We start from the raw sequence: 22,325 nt of genomic DNA, 5'->3' as shown, positions 1-22,325 counted from the left end.
GGAATTTACGTCTAAAAGCAGTGTATTTTACGAGTTTCGAAAATTATTTTTAATTAAAAAGTTTCTTATACGCGGAACTACCAGAAAATTATTTTTATTTGACAAACGTCTTTTTTTAACACTTTCGCCTTGCATGATTTTAATTCTAGGCCAACTGCATAGCTGGCACCGCCACACGGCCACCGCTAGCTCTCATGATAAATATTTTCCACAGACCTTCAAAAAAAGTGGCATGGGGCTGGTTGCCACCGCAAATCATCTTTTTGAAAAGGCGTCCTCGATAAAGCTTTATCGCTGGCTTACTTATAATATTTGTTAACCAAAATTGGACAAAATTTTCTCTGAATTTTTTTTTTTAATGTGTAAATTGTAAGATTAAATTTACTTTCATCATATCTCTAAAAAACTGCCTAGAAAAAGTTTTCTTTCACCCTCTAGACCTTACTGATCACTTAGATTGATTTGTGCTTATGTCTACATCGCTAAGTTGTGAATTTACTCTCATTTTCAAATAATATACATCACTATATAATTACTTACATAATTCTTATAATCACGGATCCAGTAATTTACTTTAAAATATCGTTTTCATCTTTACTTTGGCCTTTCATTCTATGTCTTTTACAAACAAAAAAAAACGAACATGCATAACCATACTTTTTCCGAATGCCAAGAATACAAATCATGCAAGAACATACAACCCAATTCTTGACAGAGGGGTGCCAAGAATTGCATACGATGCTTTAGATTAGAAATTCGTTGGCACCCCATATTATTTATTAAATAAATTATAGTTCAATCTTAGTCATTTTGTTATTAACAATTGCAACACTTTCTCGAAACGTTCTGAAAAGAAAATAGTCAGTTCTATTAATTATAACGTTGCTACGGGTAAATTGAAAACTGCAATTATCTAAAGATTTTCTTTAGTCAACATGAAAATTCTTGGCACTCTGGAAACAAGGCTAAATTTTTAAATTTTACAACACAAAAGTTATTGTTTAGCATAAGATAAATACATATTATTACGCAAAAATGTTTGCACGATTAAAAAAAATCAAAAAGCAAATTTCCATGTATCTTTATTCTCTTATTATTTCATAAAATTTAGAGAATATAATATTTCAATTTTTGCTGGTTCCAGCTTAAAATTGCTTAAAGTAATCAAATTTAAAAAATGTCATGTTTATTGATTAATTTTTTTAATTTAGAGCAATAAATAACGATAACATGAATTTGTATTTTTGGATTTAAATGTTAATCTTTGAATTCTATAATTTATAAAAGTAAGAAATAATAAATTTTGCAGTTTATCTGCATTTCATTTAAACTTGTTTAATTGGAAAGTATTAGTACCTTTTATTTTATACGTGTAAATGATTGAGCATTCGAATAAAAAATAATTTGAGTGCTTTAATTTGCAGTTTATTACTTCAAATGGAAAAGTGTTTAGCTTTAGAGATCGGATTTTTTTTTATCATGTTGACCGCGAAAAACGTTTGAGAACCGAGAAAAAACCGGGAAATGACCGGGAATTTTTTTCTTCGATTAAAATGCCTACCCTGATATACGAACCCCGAAACAGCTTCCATAGTGGGACTACAATGTTATGCCAAAATAGGGAAACATTTTATCACCACACTATATTAATAAAACTCATTATATATTCAGATTTATAATATAATTTATTTTTGTAACAATTGGACATAAATCATACTTTTTAAAAATAAAAATTTTTTAACATTAACAATATTTAAAATTTCGCCAATACAATATACTCGTATACCAAAATCGCACAACTCGAAATCAATTCGAAAATTCGCAATTCTTTTTATATCCTATTACGAAAATGAATATGAATATTCCAATAAACTTAACATGACGTGATACAAAATAATTGTACCACGTATAAAAATGGACTTAAAATAATTAATCGCTTCAATTTCCTGTATTAGTCAGTCAAGAGAATTGAAATATTATTTCTATGATAAAATGCTCTATGATGAATGTCAAAGTTTATGCAGTCGTGTGATGTGGTTGCTTAATGATTATGATCTAAGTCTTCACTATGTTCGATTTTATTCCAAACAAGTGATATCGTTTAAATTTACGGTTTTTGGCTAAAAATATACTATGATGTTGAGTCGTCATCAACAAGAGAAAGTAGCCGGAGTCAGGTGACATTTGAGGAAATAATTACATTTTTTCACATACACAAATGAAGAAAAGTGATCAACCTATCCAGATTTCCACTATTGAATATTATTAACTATTAACAATAATTAGTAATACGTTCAATTATTATTCGAGGTGCTATACGACCTCTTTGATCACAATATGTATGTATGTATGTCTAAAAGCTTCTTAATTATTGTAAATCTGTTAGAAAATTACAAACGCACTGTTTCCTCGAGGAAACTTTAGACTTGACTAGTCTCGTAACCGTGTAATAAAGATATACATTTTAAATTTTATTTACCCCAAAATATTGTTTTATTTAAGTTCATGAGCAAACTAAAACAACTATTGCATCTTTTTCGTTTTTCTAGATATATATTTTTGCCACGACCCGCATGGAACCAAAATCAAAAGGCTAAATATGTTTGTTTTTAAAAACAGTGAATGGAGTACAGAATATTTAAGAGTATCAAAATGTGATTCAGTGATATTTTTTTTATCATGATTACATGGTCGCACCTTTACTTTTGCCTCGACTGTTTTCGCCATTCTTCTTTCAAGGATACAGGACTTTAACTATCATATCTTAAAAAACGCTATTAAATCTAAAATCTGCAAATACTAGTATTTATATATATACACAAAATATTTCATATTTAATACCGCAGTGCACATACTTTTGAAATGTATTATTTTTCTAAAATATCAGATCGCATCGACCCGCAGCCGTCAGCGCTTACTTTTCTAAATTACAACTAAGATAATATTCTTATACGAGGAAATGCATTTATCGTACAGGCAGCATTTTTCTTTGTGAAAAATTAATAGGACATTTGGAATTTGATTTTAACTTGTGTACTTTTGCCAGTCAAACTTTCATGAGTAAATAAATTTCAAGGTCTTATAAACCCTCTTGGTTTTACATTACTAATGGATATCATTTAAATGTTGTGCTTACAAAGTCACGATTTTAAAATGAAATAATTAATTAAACTCTTTAGATAAACGATAAAAGTTTCCAAAAGTAGGAAATCTTTAATGATGAAACATCAGTCAAAAACTTAGGTCGCCAGCGTCATAGCATTAGGCGAATATTGAGTCTCAACTACTTGTTTAAGAATGTTCACTTTTTGATGGTCTTTCCTCCCTCAAAGTCAGTCAAAGTTGGTCTGACGCCATTGAGTTCGTCTTGAATTTCCTGGAGAGATTTTCCCTTGGTTTCTGGTAAAATTAAAACGGCGAAGAGAACAGCTATTACGCTACATGCACTGAAAATCCAGAAAGCAGTGTGCGTTCCAAAGAGGGATTCAATATTGCTGAAAAATTTCGTGATGATAAAGGCGAGACCCCAACATACAAAGACGGTAATTCCAGAAGCTTTTGCTTTAACGTCTGATGCGAACATTTCACCCATCACGGACCATGGAAGTGGTCCCCAGCCAATACTGTAGAGGGAAATATAAATTACGAGCGAAACTACTGGGAGCCAAGCAAGACTAGCCACGTCGGTCTTCGATACGTCCTTTAGATAGAAGAAAAGTCCCAAAGCACCCTGAAACCATAACAAATATTTTTATTAGATTGATGATTCATTATTATTCAATAACAGAAAAAACAAAAGGTAACAAGCATTCTAGGTAAGAATTATTGGGGGGGGGGGGGCGTAATCTTAGCATGCAAAAAAGATCGGTAATGGTAAAATGAAAAGTTATTGATGCTGTATAGGGCGGCAACTGAAACCCTTTATCATAAAAACAATTTTTTTTTATATATCTCCTTTCGAGTACATATTAAGTGGTATAGGTATACTTCACAAATAAAAAATAGGGAAAAAATTTCTCATAAAAAAAAAAAAAAACGTATTCTAGCCAAGATAAGCCCAGTTGTATGGCTACAAAAATTGTCTTCAGACGAATGAAAGCCGACTTGATTTATTGTAATAAGAAAAGAAACTGCATGACATTTTTCATTTTTACAAAATGATATTTCCAAAAAGAGAAGAAAAGCAAACTTTGCACTTCGTTATTTATGAATGTATATTACATTTAGAATATTTTTATTTAATTTTGTATGAAATTTTATACGCTTTTTTGATTCGAAAATATTTTACTTTTATTTTGGGATGCATTCGGAACGAGCTATTCATGAAAAACTGCAATTAAAGCGTTAACGGGGAAAATGGGTGAACTTCCGTGGGTCATAAATTTTTAACCAGTCCGGGCTAGAGCCATTTTCTTTTTTTTTTACTTTACAGGGAATCAAGCCGGTGTACAATTTTTCCTCGAAATTTTAAAAAGGGCAAAGTTTGTCAAGACTCAAGTCGGGACCTACAAACAAGTGAGGAACTTTTTCCCCCAAACGAATTTTCCCTACATTTTTAAAAGGTTCCGGTTTCCGTCCTATGCCGCAAACGTGATGACTGAACTACCAGCATTTTTACCTGATTAAGTTTTTAACGCATTGTTTTTTCTGTGATAAGAATTACATATCTAATGAAAATGAATCACTCATTTCTTTAAGGCATTCAAATTATATTAAAATATATGTTAGCGATAAATAGGAGTTTTCTTAAAACATGATAACTGAAAATTTTACATTTGCTATCATTTGCTGATAACTGATAGTAGTATTTAAATAAGTTGATAAATGTTGAATTTTTATGTAAATTATTAGAAATAGTACAAAAGTTATAACAGAATTTAAGAACGGGGATTTTTCTAATAGATTCTTTAGAGTATAATAAGAATTTTTCCAGGGCAGCAATTTCAATTGCTTTTGAATGCTTATTTCAATTGAGAATATTATTTTTGTTGAATCTTTTTTTATTATACTGCTATTGGTATTTCAATTGAATTAACTAATTTATTAATACTCGTACTATAATGAAAAATTGAAATCTTTCATCAAGCTATCGTTTTATTGTTAAAATAATTTACAAATAAGTTTATATGGTATTGAAAGATTTTAATTTGTTAAGATTTAATTAAATCTGTTAAATATTCGTGAAGTGTGATAATAAATTTTTCAAGTTTTCACTTAAGAAATACGTACGTACATTAATTGAAATCTGTTTTGGCTCTTGAAATTACTTTTTATACTATCATACACATTAATTCTTTTTTTTTTTAATTTCTTGTTTACCGTGTAATATATTCTTTGAAATCTCGAATTATATGGATATCGCACAGTCTCTAAATTTTTTTAAACAATTCAACCAAATGGAAATCCCTCAATGAATGTAAAAATTCTTTTCAATTCTTTGAGATTACGTAAAGTCGTTTGAAATTCTCAAAACCCTTTGAAATATTATAAATTCCATAAAAATTTCTTCTAATTCTTTACGCCGTGTGAATCCCTTACAATCTCTAAAAATCGATCAAAATCCTTAAAATTCTGTAAAATAATTCGAAATATTACGAGATCTCGTTGAAATATATGAAATGCCTTTAAAATTCATTGAATTCTTTCAAATCCATGGGATAAACTTTGACATATTTTGAAATCTCTTGAAATCATCAGAAGCCCTTTCAAAATATTAAACTTTGGTTAAAATCCTTTGAAATATTTTTAAAATCTTATGAAAGTCTTTCAAATCTTCGAAATCACATTCAAGTCCCCTGCCATACTTCAAGATTCGTCGAAATATTTCACTCTAAAAAAAGATTTGTATAAACTTACAAAGTTTCGGAAAATTAAATATTTTATCATTGTAAATATCACACACTTTACTGTGTGATTTTACAAAAGTGTGTGAAATTACATCCTCTAGCGATGTAAATAAAAAGACCCTCGAACAGCATTGTAATATTAAACACTCGATAAAAATAAAATTGCACATTCCGTCGTACGAACTTTATATTCAGAAGGGAAAGTTCTGTCGCAGCGTTTAAAAATACCATGCGTCAGTAAAATTACTTTCCTGTGATTGAAAATTACATCGAGATTTTTAATTTGACCAAAAATTTTTTTATTTTATCCTGGCGGAAACTGTAAGCTTTTTGACTTATAATTAATTGAAAATTTAGAATAATTAATCAAATAATATGTGAACACGAAAGCGTCTCTCGTTTTCGTTGTTTATCGATGCCTTCAGATAAAATTCGAGCTATTCCTATTTTTTCTTTTACATTTTATGCTATTGGAACGGAAAAAATGTGGTTATTCAAAACGTATATTTCATATTTTTGTTACAGACTATTTAAACATCAAAAAAATATGCATAGTATCTTATGTGTTTTAGGTAGGTGGTAACGTGTCCGGCTTTTGCTTCTTCAATCTCCATAAAATTTTATACGAAGTTTGAGCTTGGAGGGTTCGAAACCTGCCGCCGTAATAAATTTTATTTTATTTTATTCTTTCACATAATGAATTTTACATTTTCATGAGTAAAATTATCGGCTAAATTGGAATCTCATAACAGATTCAATTGTAAATTTCATCGATTCGTGGATTATTGCAATTTCTCGTAAAGTTACTCTGATACACGAGGGTCCTTTTATTTACATCCACCAGAGATGTAAAATTCAATCGATTTTTTTAGTGTTCGGTATCTCTTAAATTTATTGAAATCCCGTGACTTATTTTGAAATATTTTGAAACTTATTAAAATCTCATAAAATTTCTTAAAATCTCTTATCTATTAAAATCCCTTAAAAATGCATTAAATCAATTGTAATCCACGGAAATTGTTAATATCCCTCATTATTGAAGCACTGGTGAAATAAAAAATTTTAGAATAACATTGCGCGTTTTGTAATTGAGATTGTTTAATTTTTGACATAATTGGCAATTGTTGCATCTTGGACGTTATCAAATTAAAATCGTACAGTAATAAGACATTAATTTTGAAATTGTTTAATTTTGAATAAACTGAATTTTAATTTCTTTAATTTTTTACAAATTTTGACTTTAAAGTGTAATCTTAAATGCTTCTTCTCCTAGTATTGGTGTAAAATTTCAAACGATATTAACTTAGATTTCTTCCAGTATTAAAACTTTTAAATGCTTTAAAACGATATTAAAATTTTTTAATTGAGGTCATGCTAAGCGCTAACATTAAATTAAAATGCTCTTTAAGTAATTTAAGTGTAAGCCGTACAAAGGAAAACCTTACATCAGTGACTTTGCGATTACGGTTTAATTTCTTATATCTGGAAACGGTATAGTCGGCCTAAAGGACAATGTAACTTATATAAGGTTTTCCTTAACACTGATGAACATTTGTGTGACTATAGATTCTTAAATTTTGTTTGTAAAGAAAATATAAGTTTTTATTTAACATGTATGCTAATTTATTCACTAATATTGGACTGTATATGCTGTGTTAAAGCCAAATACCATTTCAAGAGGAAAATTCTTTTTATCGTTTGGATCACATGCATTCCACCATAAGTATAATTTAAATGAAAAAAACTTTGCTGGGAAATACTGTTGATTTTCTTCTCAAATAATTAAAATAATTTATTTTCACCGATTTTCCAATTTTCCTTAACTTTGTTTATTCTCCTAGTGCACATTTAATTAATTAAAATCTTCAGCTCTGATCTAAAATCAAATATAAATAGTTACAAATCCTGAAAACTGAGGTGCTTACCGCACTGCCTAAGATAAAATGAAAAATTAAATAATAATTAATTTGATGTTCAAGAAACATAATTCTTTAGATAATATGAATATTTTAAGAGAAAAGTCTTCTTTCCAGATTTATCAAAAAGAAATAATCCATCATTTGTAATAGTTTTTTCTGAAGATATAGTTTTCAAATGATCAAAAGATAAAAAGAATGATAAAATTATAAATGAATCTTTCCAGTAAAATAAGTATTACGAAGAAAACAATCGTTCATATTTTTGAAAATGTTTCTCTGGAAATTCCAGCTTTCTCTTTAAATAAAACTGACCACGTACTTCACTCGACCGGAAAAAATACCTGTAATACGTCAATGTAGCATAGATTGGCGGAACCCCTGTTCTCAAGGATCAAGTATCAAGATCAAAGTTAACGAGCCTCGCTGAATTACGTGAGATAATTAATTATTCAATTATTACTAGATTCTTAACATTCCAAAACGCTTGTTCATCACAGCACGTTTTTATTTGTAATTATTCTTCCTTCTACGTGTACCTATATCTGTCTATCAGTCATACACCTTTTCACGTTGAAAATTATGCAGAGCAAATTGAAGACAATTCAGAGGTGGAAATTAGTGAATCGAAGGTCAAAAAATATAAAAGCGGGGAGATATCATTGATACAGGAATGCAGTAAATTATGCACAACATTCTGCATCAATTGAAACATGCTCGCGATACAACACAATAACACGAGGATAATGTGTCTGTAAATGCATTTACGTTCATACGTAATACCGTCAATTGTATTACATAAATTCAACGGTGATAAAAGTGTGTGATTTATTTGTGCTTGGGAATCTCGCAAATTCCATTCTAAGAGAGAATTTTGAGTACGTGTTCCTCGGTACTTCATATGCATTTTATAAATTATTGATATTGATGCTTTACCCTAACGGAAAATATAAAAAATTCATATCTTTCATTGCAATTTTTTATCCAAATTTTGTAGGAATCTATTTATTCAAATGATAGGTTTTCAAGATTGAAACTACTTAATTTGGAATTGTTAAAGTTTGAAAAAATTAAAAACTTTAACTTAAATTATATAGAATAAGGACAAGTTTGACAATATTTCTCTATTTAAAACATTTTTTGAAAACTTCCATTTAAAAACCTGTAGCCGTTAAAAAAACAAGAAAACTTGATTTTTTGTAATAATTATTTCACAAATTATTAATTTTTTTTCGTCACTTTTAACTATTTTGCATACAAAGGTAAAGATTTATGTTTGAAGATATGCTTGATAATTGAAGTGGGAACATTTCAATTGTGCTAAGTTCAATCAATCTAATTTTACTGGCTAAGCATAAAACCTATCTAGAGGAACAATTTACAACCGATTGTGTCAATTTTTGTATGTAGACCATGGAGTAATAGTAAGGAGACCAAACGACAATACGCGCGCGAATGAAAAATGGCCCTCGAATTTTCGGACACAGTTTGGGGAAGTGCGTACACTGAATTGTAAAGTTTCGCTTCGTTTTGAGTGGAATATTTGCGAGAGCTGAGAACTGACAGCTGCGTGTGTTTTGTTATGAAATGTGACATTTTGTTTTTGTGAATTTTATGTGGACTTTATTTGCATAAAGCGAGAAAAAGAAAACGTTACGGAGAATACAGTAAGTAAAAAATATAATTTTAGATATTCAGTCGCAGATATTCCTCTCTAAACAAGGTCAAACTTTACAATTCAGTATACATCCTCCCCCGAACTATGTCCGGAAAAATGGTGACCAAAGTTCTGACACACTGTTTGGTCTCCTTACTATTACTCCATTGTGGAGACAATTAGTTCAGTTTGATAGTCATTGCGTGAAAAAATAGATGGCTCTAAATATGTATATAACAATCTAATGGAAATGGCGAAGGACATTTCATAAACAAATAACACTATTTAATAGAAAAAAAAACGAAAATTTCATGGTAAATTTTAGGATTTACAATTTCAGAACATTAATTTATTCACTGAAATTTATGTGAAAAAGCAGAAAAGCATGATTTTTTTAAGTAAAATAAATTTTGTCAAAAGATCTTGCCTTAAAGAATTAACATCTTCAAAATTAAAAAATGCAAAATTAAAAAATTTAAAGCTGAAAACCAAATTTATCGATTTGAAAGTAAAATTTTGGAAATTGTGGAACTTTAAATGTAAAACACATACAAACTGAAAAACTAATAATGTTAAAGAGGCTTTCCGAAGGTAATTTTTCTATTGGATATGTATAAACTTAAAATTAAACTTAAGTTGTAAATGTTGTAAAGCATAAAAATTAAAAATTCGAGGCTTTAAATTTCTACAATTAAAAATATCAAGCTCAAAAAGTTTCAAAACTTAAAAATAAGGTGTTGAACAAATTGAAGTTTTCCGCCTTAAAATTAAAGCGTTTCAAATAAGGAGGATTTAAAATTTTACAAATCTGAATAATTCTTTAAAAGTGAACAATTTTAAATCTAAACTTTTGAAGTCAAACAATTTCAGTATTGAATATTTTCAATTTTTCAGCTTTTATGGTATTTGTGACGAAAATCTGGTCAATGGAAAACAAGTTTTCTGTAATGATGTTAAGAATTGAAATAATATCATCAGTCATGTTTTATAAAAGAATAAACATTATTTTTACGAAAAAGGTTTAAAGCTTAGAAAGAATAATGTGTTTAACATTCAATTTTCGAATTAAAATTTGTCCTACTTTTCATTCTTATCAATTTAAAAAAAATTGAATTTTAATAACTCATGTCTTATTTTTCCAAGACAAACATTTCCCACAATTATATTGTATCTAAATTTGTTAAATTATTGAATAATTTTCAAATATATTTATTTGTTAAAAAAATGTACACTTTGAAGAAATTGTTGTAACGATTTCAGGAATAGAACAATTTACTTTCATAATTGGAAATAGTAAAGTTGTAGAACATATTTTCCCCGGTAGAAAGAAGTTATCATTTATTAAAATTTAACCATTTCTGGAAAAAATTGGTAACAAGAAATAGTAAATAAAATTCAATAGTATTCAATAGTATGAAGGCATTACGGTATTTTTCTTTAGACTAATGAGCCAAAAGGTGTTGCATTTGAGCGAGAAATAAGAGAAATAAGCAAAAACGTGAAAAGTTCTAGTCTTCTTTTTATGAAATCTCATCTCATATAAGCGAGCTTCCCGAAAGATCGTATATTTCGATCAACTGTCTTGTCAGTGTCAGAATTAACATTCCTTAATAAGGAAATGACATAACTATTGTCGTAAAATATTTAGTAGACATAGGAGGCACCAAAAATACATCATTCAGTGTAAATAAAGCTCCTAAACTTACTTTTTGTATTTTCTTTTTTTGTTATGTCACATATAGATGTATACAAAAAAAATAGATGAGATAAGACGAGAAGATAAAAACAAAGGAGAAAATTGGATTTCCAGTTTTTAAATATACTTGCCGAACGATTGAAATGAGAAAGACAACCGAGCAATCGTATCGTTATGCAACATGCAACACTAGTTGAAATAAGTTAGTCTTGCGGAAAATTCCGTAATAGTAGACACATAAAAAGTATGTAAATTAAATTGAATGTTAGCTGTACAAGTACTTCTTCCTAATTGTAGAGTATCAAAATAAAAGCTAAAACCTGAACAATCCTTAATGAAGGATTCAAAAGAAAAATTCGAATTTAATCTCACTCAAAATGGATCAATTTTAAAGGTGAAACATATTAATATTGAAAAAAATCTGTCCGCGTCTGCAAGAGCGTTACCTCGTGCTTCGCGCTTGGATATTTATGTTTTGTACTTGAAATGCCTGAATGAAACTTTATCAAAAACATCTGATTGAGATCTCAGTTTCTTGAGGCATCTCCATATTCTTCATTTTTTACGTGATTAAGTATATATGAAAATTAATTGCTCAAAGCTCTGTAGACTTTGAGTTAAACAGCCAAATTTCGCTGATTTTTCAGCGTACATACGTTCATTTTAATTAACGTTATACTTATCGCTGATTCACATTTAGAGAGTGAACTTTCGATTTTTTTCATCGTATTTTCGAAAAATGAAACCGAAATGACAAGTCATATAAAATAATTGTTAAACACAGGAATTTTTAAAAGCTGAAATTTTTTCTCATAACTTTTTACCGTGTCTCACGACGTTGAGTTAAAAATTTGAGTATTCGATTTTTTTATGGTATGTATTTTCGATAAAGAAAATGAAAATGATAAGTCCTGTCCAAAAATCGCGTGCGAACATTTTGTAGTAATTTTGAAAGCTGTAAATTCCTCTTCGGAACTTTTTCCGTATTCCATGTCATTGGGCTCATAATTTGAATTTTCGTTTTTGTTTTCATATAGTGCTTTAGACAAATAAGGCCGAAATAATAAGCCCTATTAAAAAATGGTTTAAAAAATTGTATATTGTATATTGTATATTTGGTTCAAAATTTAAATTTGGTATTTTTTTAATGACATTATCGATAAATGAAACAAAAATTGTAAGTCCCCTATCAAACAATACAAAAGAAAACAGGAGGTCTTTTAAAATGCTACCACTTTTTTACTAAACTTTTTCACGTATCTGTCATCGTTTGGCTTAAAATTGGAAATTTCAACCTATTAATTTCCAAGCATAAACCCATAAAAATCATATCCAAAAATAGTTAAGGGAAAAATGGTAGATATTTTGAAAAGCCTTACTTCTTTTTTTAAAACTTTTTTTATGTATCTGTCGTTCTTTTGCATATAATTGTCTTCCTTTTAGAACCCAAAAAAGTGTGGCAAAGATCGAGTTGATCTGTTCAAATTTTCGAGAGTTATTGTATTGACGAACATACAGAAAGATATAGTCATACAAACAGACACCATCGCCAAGACTTGATTTTCGGCTTCAGAGGATCTCAAATTTGTAGAGATAAGTTGAAAAACTGAGGTATGAAACTTCAGACGATTCTAATACTTCCTCAATCGAAAATGATACGAACGTAAAAATGGAGATTTCTGTTACCAGAAATGCAATAATTCATAATTGTCACCATTCTAAAATGAACTGAAACATTGAACAAGCGCAAGTGTAATCTCCGATTTAAAAATATTTCTACGCACTTTCAGACTGGAACAATAAAAATCCGTACTTCCCAAACATTATATAAAATTCAAAATACTGAATTACAAATAATATGAAATGATCTATTTATGAACTGCAAAAAATGTTTCAATCAACTAATATTCTAAATGAATTCCAGCACGTGCTCTTAAATAACTTTGCGTCACAAAAATTGAGATTTATATCGTTAAGAACGTATCAATTTTAAGTTTATACAATTCCAAAATGGATTGGAAAATTGAACAATAGCAAGAGCAATCTCCAAATTAAACATATTTCTAAATATGTAGTATTAAATTGAAACGATAGAACTTTTTAATTCCCGAACATTATAAAAAATTCATAAACTTAAATAAAAATTTTAATGAAATGATCCATTTATGAGCCCACTCAAAAATGTTTAAATTACGTGGTATTCTAAATGAATTCCAGCATATTCTTTTAAAATAATTTGCGTTACAATAAATCGAAATTTGGAACGTTAAAAATGTAATGATTTTAAATTTACTCAGTTCTAAAAATGTGTTGGAAAATTTAGCAATCAGGTATTTTTACTTCATCGCCAGCGAACTTCTCTTCGTCGAGTGCTGAAAGGAAAACAGTGGCACCAAATTCATGGAACAAAACTTTATTTCTGTAATATCTTTGTAATAAATAATAGTTATTATCATTATATTATTCCCCTAAATAGTAATTCAAAAATATAAAATAATTTTCGAATAAACTTATACAGAAAAAATAGCCTTTATGAATACATGAACAAAATAGGGCCAAAATGGACCTAATCCCATACATCTGATCGATTGTTTTCCCCTCAGCACTCAAAAAAGTGGAATTGAAATCCTCGCTGTAAAAATACTTCTACATACTCTTAGAATGGAACAATAAAATTCCTTACTTTCCATACACTAGATAAAATTAAAAATAGTGAATAAAAAATTAGATTCAATGATCCATTTATGAACTGCAAAAAATGTTTAAATCAACATATATTTTGCATGAATTCCAGTACGTACTCTTAAATCAATTTGCGTCACAAAAATTGAGCTTTATCTCAGTAAAAATATATGAATTTCAAATTTACACAATTTCAAAATGGATAGGAAAACTGAACAAAAGCACGTGTAACCTCCGATTTAAAAATATTTCTACATTTCTGAACATTGAAACAAAAAAACTCCTTAATTCCCAAATATTATACAAAATTAAAAAAATTTAACAATATGAATTATTATTTATGAACTACTCAAAAATGTTTTAATAAACTGATATTTTGAACGAATTCCAGCACGTACTGGTTTTCCATACGCATAACTAATAACTTTACAATATTCAAGGTCTCGCCGATACACATTGAGATATGGATAAGGAATTCGACCCTCGCCAGTTCCTGATTCCGGAACATTATGTTCACTAGAGACTTACACGCAATTTTCGTCAATTTTAATTTTAATTTTAATTTAATTTAAATTAAACTCACCAAGGTGACTGCAGTTCCAACACCGGAAACGACCAGGAGAATTCTTCTTCCGAGTCTTTCGACGACGACTGGAGTCACGCAGGATGAAAACACCTGAACAACTCCGACAATAATTGTCGAGATAGAGGTGCTAAGGGTAGATCCGGTACTTTTGAAAATTCCTTCCGCATAAATCAGAACTACATTAATTCCTGTGAACTGTTGGAAGCTTACCAAGGCACAAGTGTATAACAAGGCTTTAAAATTTGCTTTCATTTTAAAAAGATCAGAAAGGGTTGTCTGCGTTTTGAAAGCTTCTTCCACCACTGCCTGAAATTAGAAAAAAAAATGATCCTAGATAGACTCAGAATTTTTATTTTGAAATTTTTTCATGGAATTCGAAAAAAGTTAAATTTTTTTATTATTGAAATTTTTTAAATATTACAAATTTCGCATCAAGATTATAGGGTGGTCCAAAAAATCGATTTTCGATTTCAGGGATCGGTCACCCCTCCCCCCCTTCCTATTGTTCGCTTCCTGGCAAAAAATCCTATTTTTTCAAATCAGTGTTACACTGTGCCCCGGGATTTTGAAATGAACGCTGTATATAATTTCCAGAAGTTCCTCTAATTAATTTATGCACAATGTTTTAAAGTTATCAGCTGCCTAGGCTTCGGCCACATGGCTAGAATTTCCTCCATCTTTTTTATGAAAAGGAGCAAGTGGTAAATACTTGTTCAAATAATTATTATGATAAATATGATGCCAAATAATTGTTCAAATAATTGCAAATTGTTTTTCACACAAAAAAATAACGAAACACTCATTATCTGCTCCATTAATTTAAGAAGCTAGTATACCTTCTTTCAATTTTCATTAAGATTGTTTGAATAATCTCCAAATATCCTGAACAAAAAAATATTACGCTCAACATTTGTTAATTGCATCATTAATTACAGAAGATAATAACTTTTCACAATTTAGTAGTGGAAAACATCATACAAATGGAAATTGTTTAAACAATTGTAAAATATGTCATACTAAAAATACTGTTTTTGAGATTCATGAACTACAGCATCATTTATTCCAAAAAATCGTAACGTTTTACGACGTACTGGAAATACACTGTTTAAACAATTGAAAAATAGTTTAAAAATACTTAGAAACTTGTTACTTAACGATAAAAATAAATAATGTTAGAGAAATAAAAAAACTCATGTTTATTTTAAAATCCAGGGGGCACAAGTTAATGTTGGCCGATTTAAAAAAAAAGGAAATTTCTTTTTCTGAAAAATGAACAAATTGAAAGGGATCGATTACAAAAAATAAGCAATAAAATTTTAACAGGTGACCAGCCTAATCAAGATAGAAGATAAAGATATTAATTTCATCTACAAAACTAATGTTTAATAACTAATTTACGATTGGATAATTGGATATAATAAATACTTTTGTTTAAATTAAGAAGCATTTAAAATCTCTGTTCAAATCTCTTAAGAAAATTTGGTTAAAGGATCAAATTAGTGAGACTGTGATAACTATTATCAATCAAGAATTTTTTCAATTTCTTAAAAATAAATAGTTTTAGTCTATTGAAGAAATAGGTAAAATTCAAAGTAGGTTAATGAATAAATTTTCATTAATTAAGAATTGGCAATGAAAATCTTAAATAAAAAATTCCAAATGGACATTTCTAATGATTTAGCGAAAAAAAAATTAATTGTTAAGTTATAGAATTCTCCGTCATCGACAATAATAGTTCATTAGCCTTTGGAAGTGGAGAGTATTTCGACCTTCTAGTGTAAACGTGATTCGCATAATATTCTCCGAACAAGCAATAAAATAATTATTTATTCACGAACCTGCATTTCATCAGCTTCCTTTTGCACACCAGCCTCACTCTTTCCACGTAACCTGGCCAGAGACTTGACGGCGTCTTCCCTGCATCCTTTTCTCAAGAGGAAGTACGGAGATTCCGGCATGAACATAAAGGAAACGAAAAATATTACCGGAAGTGAAGCACAGGCTATCCAGAGTACCGTATATGATACGTATGGGCCAAGAGCATAGGAAAATAGTAGACCTATTGTTATAAACAATTGTAGTAAGGATCCTAGAGACCCTCTGATTGACGTCTGCAAATATAAAAAATAACGTTTATTTTAATTATTATTATTGACTCAACTGTTGCGTTAAAAAATAAATTTTACTAAAAATGCACGCTAACTTTTTATCTACATACCTCTGCAATTTCACCAACATACATGGGAAGAATAGTGAAGGGAAATGCGAGAGCAAATCCGAATATTAATCTAGCTGCGTAAAGTTGGTATATACTAGCTGCTGTAGCTATCATAATCCAACCAATTAGAAACGGTACTGCACTGAACAAAAGACCTCGTTTTCGACCAATCCTAAAAACAAATGCGGGAATTCACATTTTTCTATTAGACTTCTTTTATAATTAATTATACTATTTTTTAATAAAAGAATGTAAAGATACATTCTTACTGCTAATTAAACAAGACTCGCTTCAGAACATATTTAGAACCTAACCTTTTATTTAAAAAATCTTAATATTGAAGAACAATTCCACTTAAACCTTTAAAGTATATTTTAATCCTATATATGTAACCAGTAATTAGTATTCTTTTGTGGTTGCGCTTGCAGAAATTGAAAAAAACTCATGAACAAATGCGTAGAATTTAAATATGTTTAAATAATATAATTTAATGATAAACAATTGTACCTTTCTGATAGAAAACTTGCTGCAAAGCTACCAAAAATTGCTCCCATCGGTACCAGTGAACCAATCCAAGAAGCTTCTTCTTCAGAGATTTGAGCATGTAAAGGATTATCAGGATTTAAAGGAATTTCTTTCAATCTTGGAAGGATTGGACTCGTCCATCCCAGCATTGCTCCTCCAGATACGACACATAGGTTACCTGTAAACACAAACCTTAATAATTATTTGTACTTTTCACGACTTTTAATTATTAATTGATTTGTTAATCTTATTATTTTGACTTTACTTTAAGTGTGTCATGAACATAATGTCCAAGCTTTATAGTCAATTTTGAAGTACGTTCTCTTTATTTTTAATTATTTACTTTTTCGACAAATGACAAATAATTTTGGATTAAAAGTAAATGATTCTAAATTTAAAATTAATGAAATAAAAATTAGGTAGTATTATAGGTAGATAATAAAGTTTAAAATCTTGAAGATTGAAGAGTTTCAAATTGAACCTTTTAAAGTTAAAAGTGTGAATTATATAATACTTATAGATTTCAATTTACAACTTTTAAAATAGGGAATTTTTAATTTTCAAGAATCTGAAAATGTACCATAAAAACTTTACAGACCTTGAAAATTAATAACTTACGAACTACAAGCGTTTACAATTCAATTTAAAGGTAGTTGAGATTACACATATTTTAAATATGTAAATATATTTGAAATATAATTCCTTCAAAGTTAAATAAAAATTTTCAGTGGATTAAAATTTAATAATTTTTCAATTCGAATTCGAAACGGGAAATTTCCAATATCGTCAATTACAAACAATTTTTAAGATTTGTCAATCTAAAAGCCGTTTTTAAAAAACATCCCTCAGTGTATAATATCTATTTGAATGAAGCTCAGATTTGACAAGTTTCAATTTAAAACGTTAAAAATTTCGAAATGAGTTAGAGGATAAGAAGTGCTAAAGTGGTAAAGTTTTTAGTAGTCAACGACGTATGCAGAAGAATTTCAAATTTTAATTCTAACCATTTGAATAATTTGACATATTTTTTAGGAAACTAAACGGTCTTGATTTAAATATGTACAATTTTTAATTAAAAAAAAGTTTCGTCTATCAGTTGAAAAAAGTCGAAAGTTGAACAAAATTAATTTTCGAAAATTTTAAGCATTCAACACCAGAATTGTATGTTATTTTTTATCCGCTTAGGCCCATGGAATTTTTTAAGGCTTCTCATTCGATCCCTCCAGTTAAGCAGCGTTTGACGAGGTTTTATTGACACGGGGTTTTTTCCTTCACTATCGAAGTAATAAGAGTAGTTGCAATAATAAATAATAATCATCATAATAATAATGGTCGTCTTCGTGGCTAAGTTGGTTAAGCACCCGGACTTCACGTTAGAGGTCCGGGGTTCAATCCCTGAGTCGGTACCTCCAAACATTTTTCTATGTACCTTTACCAAGTTTCTATTGGTTCGGATCCCACCTTAAGCTGTAGGTACCCCCATTGTACACTTGGCTGCAATCTAGTTCGTGAATAATGGGGTAATAAAACCGGGCTTTGCCCAAAATATGTCAGATGGCTCAGTTGGTTATACGCGCCCGGGCTTCACCTCAGAGGTCTGAGGTTCGATCCCTGAGTCGGTACCTCTGGAAATTTTTCTATGTAGCTTTACCAAGGTTCGGTTGGTTCGGAACCAACCTTAAGCTGTAGGGCCCCCCCAACGTGTACTTGACTGCAACCCAGTCCGTCAATGATGGGGTAAAAAAACAGGCTTTGTCCATTATGTCGAGGAACACTGCACTTATCAGACCACTTCATTGCATTATAAACATGCATCCGTGACTGATGATATATACCGGGACAGCCCCTTGCAAAATAATTAAGTAAAATCCAACTCTAAAACCCAAAAATGCCTTCGAGATGTTGGGTAGTAACCATATGAAGCCTGTGACCAAATTTTAAATAATATAAAAATTATTATTATTGTTTGTTTAAATTATGAAAACAGATACGATGTAAAGAATAATTAATATTTCTGCAGTATTAAGATACTTTTGAAAATGTATTTATTACGATTTTCTGAAGTATGACATCAATGGTTTCTCAATTTATAGAAACAAAAATTTCATACATTTAGGAAAACGACATATTTATGTCATCGAATGTGAAACTGTTTAGACTAAAAATACGATTGTTTATCTTTATTAAGTTTTGTCCATGAGTAAAGTAATTTGCTTGTATCGATAGATAGCCTATTTTTTCCATGTACATTCAAGGTAAAAAAATATTCTTTTTTTATGGTATTATTTTTGTTGGTATTATTTGAGATCCGAGGTACCTTGAAGATACTTCTTTTAGGGTCTAATTGAAAATGGTAGCGCAAAAAGTGAACAAGTTTCAAAATTGCAGCTTCTGGGTAACAATTTAAACTGATATTTTTAGCTATGCTTGATAAATCTCTGATGGCAAGATGAGTGTAAATTTATTGCAATATGCATTATTTTATACAGATTGCAGAAGCTATTTATATATGCGCAATGTCCATGGAACATAGCTTACATATCAATATTTGATCAATAACGAAATTTCACCCCATATTCAGTCAATCTGAAATCCTTATGAATTAAATTCAATGACCTACCCATCGCAGAATAAGTGCATCTCGAGATCAGCGTACTCGAATCATGACAACCAACGATATTGCTTGCATTAACATAGTAATGACTAATCATGTCCACAGAGTGGTCAAGGTCCTGTCGACTTTTCAAAGCACGAGATGTACTTTTAATCACACTTTGTTTATTTTTATATTATCTCGCTTTTTATTATACGAAAGCCTAATAATTATTGAACTAGAACAAAGATATGTTCGCGGAATGAGTGCTGAAATGATGACCCTCTCCATGATTTCTTATCGAGAGAACTGATTATGTCACAAATATATTTTACAAATGAAAAACATGATAAGATAGTGACGAAATGTGCTGTATTCAAAACAATTTAGTTAAGAATTTACCAGGCCAATTAAAAGGAAAGGGTTACCTTTCCAAAGGAACGTTTGTAATTATAGACAATTGGAATTTAACCACCTTCGAATACAATTTACAACATTCTTGTTTCTGTCACATAAGAAACCTGTTTAAATCTATATAATTACTTAATTGCAAAAATAATTTTTCCTCTTCCTGCCACTTTTGCATTTTTCCACTAATAAATATATCACAAATGTAATAATGTTTTGTAAGAGTAGCAACTATAAAACAAGAAAATATCGTTTAAAAACTTCGCAAATATTTATTCACTTGATTTAATTTATGAGTAATATATACGTTCTACGTAACTTTGCAATCCTAGTATTCAAAGCATTTTTCATTTACCATTTTAAATGAGTCTCTGCTAATTAAGTTACTTAAGTCTTCTCTAACGCTTCTATTTCCTGATTTTCTTCATAAAATACAAAGCTTTCGAGATTGCTTTTTGTGAAGACGTTCATAGAAATGAGAACAGTCGACCTTAGTTTTAAATTATGAAAGACAATCATCGCTGATGGTAATAAAAGTATTCAATGATAACGGAAAAATATAACAGTCTTGTAAAATCGAACTTTTTTTGTTTGAGGAAGAACAATTATTTCTTGGCATTAATATCCAAGAGAGAGTTAACCTAATTTCTGAATCCGAAAAGTCTGTTTCAATCATTTATCTTTGCATGAGATATATTAATTTCCGTTTGATCAAGTAGTTCCGTATTTTTTCCATGAGTGATTTTATGATAAAACAGCTTTAAAACGCTTTCCTTCTCCTCTGTAATAAAATGATGCTAAGGTTATAACATGAATTTGCCATCTTATATTTCATGAGAAAATTATATAATAGTGATGAAATCTTTTCGGAAGTCACACAAATTACAAAATTCAATTGGTAACGACATTCTATTTAATTATTATCAGCAAGATCAAAAAATAAATTAAGTCCAGATAGAGAATGTTATGCAAGAATCGCAAATCGAAACACGATCGATAGACTAAAAGCTCATCTCGTGATGGATTTTATGTTTAACTCGCATCATAAATTTGTAGATTAAGAATCTTTTATCACAACCGGAAAACAAACTTCTCAAGATTCCAAAGAAATCAGAATTCTCATCTCTCACGTTTTTTAATATTTTTTCCAAAGACTCAAAACTGAAGATATCGCGAAGGCTAAAGTAGTAAAAAATATACTGAAAAGTTTATGTTTCTAAACCCAACGGATATTAAAGTTTTTTAAACTGTATTCTTTCATGTATTAGCTGCTTTATATTAAAACTCTTTCAGTAATTTGAAATTACTTTGAAAAATTTCTTGCAACTGAATTTGAAAAAATTTGTTTTTGAGATTGAAGAATTTTATTTTTGTTTCCTGATTCTTATCACTTTATTTTTTTAAGCAATGACTGCGACATTAAGCAATTTTAATTGCGATAAATAGTGTTGAAAGCAAACAATGAAGGCAAAAAAACAAATGGTTAAACGTGCTACAATTATTTTAGTTATGTATGTTTTTGTGAATTGTGTTTTACATACTGACTCACTGTATTATAAAAAGGAAGTCAAACAATGAACAGTTTTTTAAAATAATTAGTTCTTCGTCAAGCTTACATCATGAAGATTGAAGTCATCTAGGTCTTCAAATAAAATTTTTTTTTCTATAATTAATGAAAACTTAAAGAGTAATATTTAAAAATTAAAGACTATAACTTTCAGAGCAGAGCAAGAAATTTTCTTGTAATGAGATAAATCTTACTATTAAGTAATCGTCGATATCGAGAAGTCATCGCCACAATTCCTGACGTAATATAAATGCCAATCTTTTATGCATACACGTATATTAGACACACCATATATTATTCCTCTTCAGCTTGCGGATACAAAGAATTTTGTTACCACTCTTATTTTCATTGTTAGATTTCAAAAGGCTCTTGTGAATTTTTTATGTGCAGTTTTTGTTTAACGTAGCACAACTAACTAATTTGGGTTTTAACGTACAAGGGCACGAAAATGTATTTAGGATCGAAATTTTAATTAAACTGGAACATTTGTATTATGAGGAATATTAATGATAAATTAATTGAATTAATTTAAATAGTAGGGGGGAAATGGTATATGATGCAGATGGAATACTAGAGGCTTTCAGAGACTATTTTAGGAGACAATTCGGAGATGAAGCTATAGGACACCACA

At 29.4% G+C, this 22,325-nt stretch overlaps 1 protein-coding gene across 1 annotated transcript in view; it reads right to left on the bottom strand.

Annotated features, from left to right (window-relative positions):
• Positions 1 to 1,707: 1,707 nt before the first annotated feature.
• The window catches only part of LOC117167138 (facilitated trehalose transporter Tret1-2 homolog), a 35,654-nt gene continuing 15,036 nt past the window's right edge, over positions 1,708 to 22,325 (bottom strand). The window contains exons 2-6 of the mRNA XM_033351835.1: positions 17,109 to 17,304; positions 16,602 to 16,773; positions 16,222 to 16,494; positions 14,381 to 14,689; positions 1,708 to 3,730 (exon numbers count right to left, since the gene is read on the bottom strand). Coding sequence (XP_033207726.1) covers positions 3,302 to 3,730; positions 14,381 to 14,689; positions 16,222 to 16,494; positions 16,602 to 16,773; positions 17,109 to 17,304 — 1,379 coding nt within the window. The 3' untranslated portion in view covers positions 1,708 to 3,301. The remainder of the gene's footprint in view (positions 3,731 to 14,380; positions 14,690 to 16,221; positions 16,495 to 16,601; positions 16,774 to 17,108; positions 17,305 to 22,325) is intronic.

Source organism: Belonocnema kinseyi, chromosome 2, assembly GCF_010883055.1.
Source record: "Belonocnema kinseyi isolate 2016_QV_RU_SX_M_011 chromosome 2, B_treatae_v1, whole genome shotgun sequence".
Classification (NCBI taxonomy): Eukaryota; Metazoa; Arthropoda; class Insecta; order Hymenoptera; family Cynipidae; genus Belonocnema; species Belonocnema kinseyi.
This window is presented reverse-complemented; position numbering and strand designations above follow the sequence as displayed.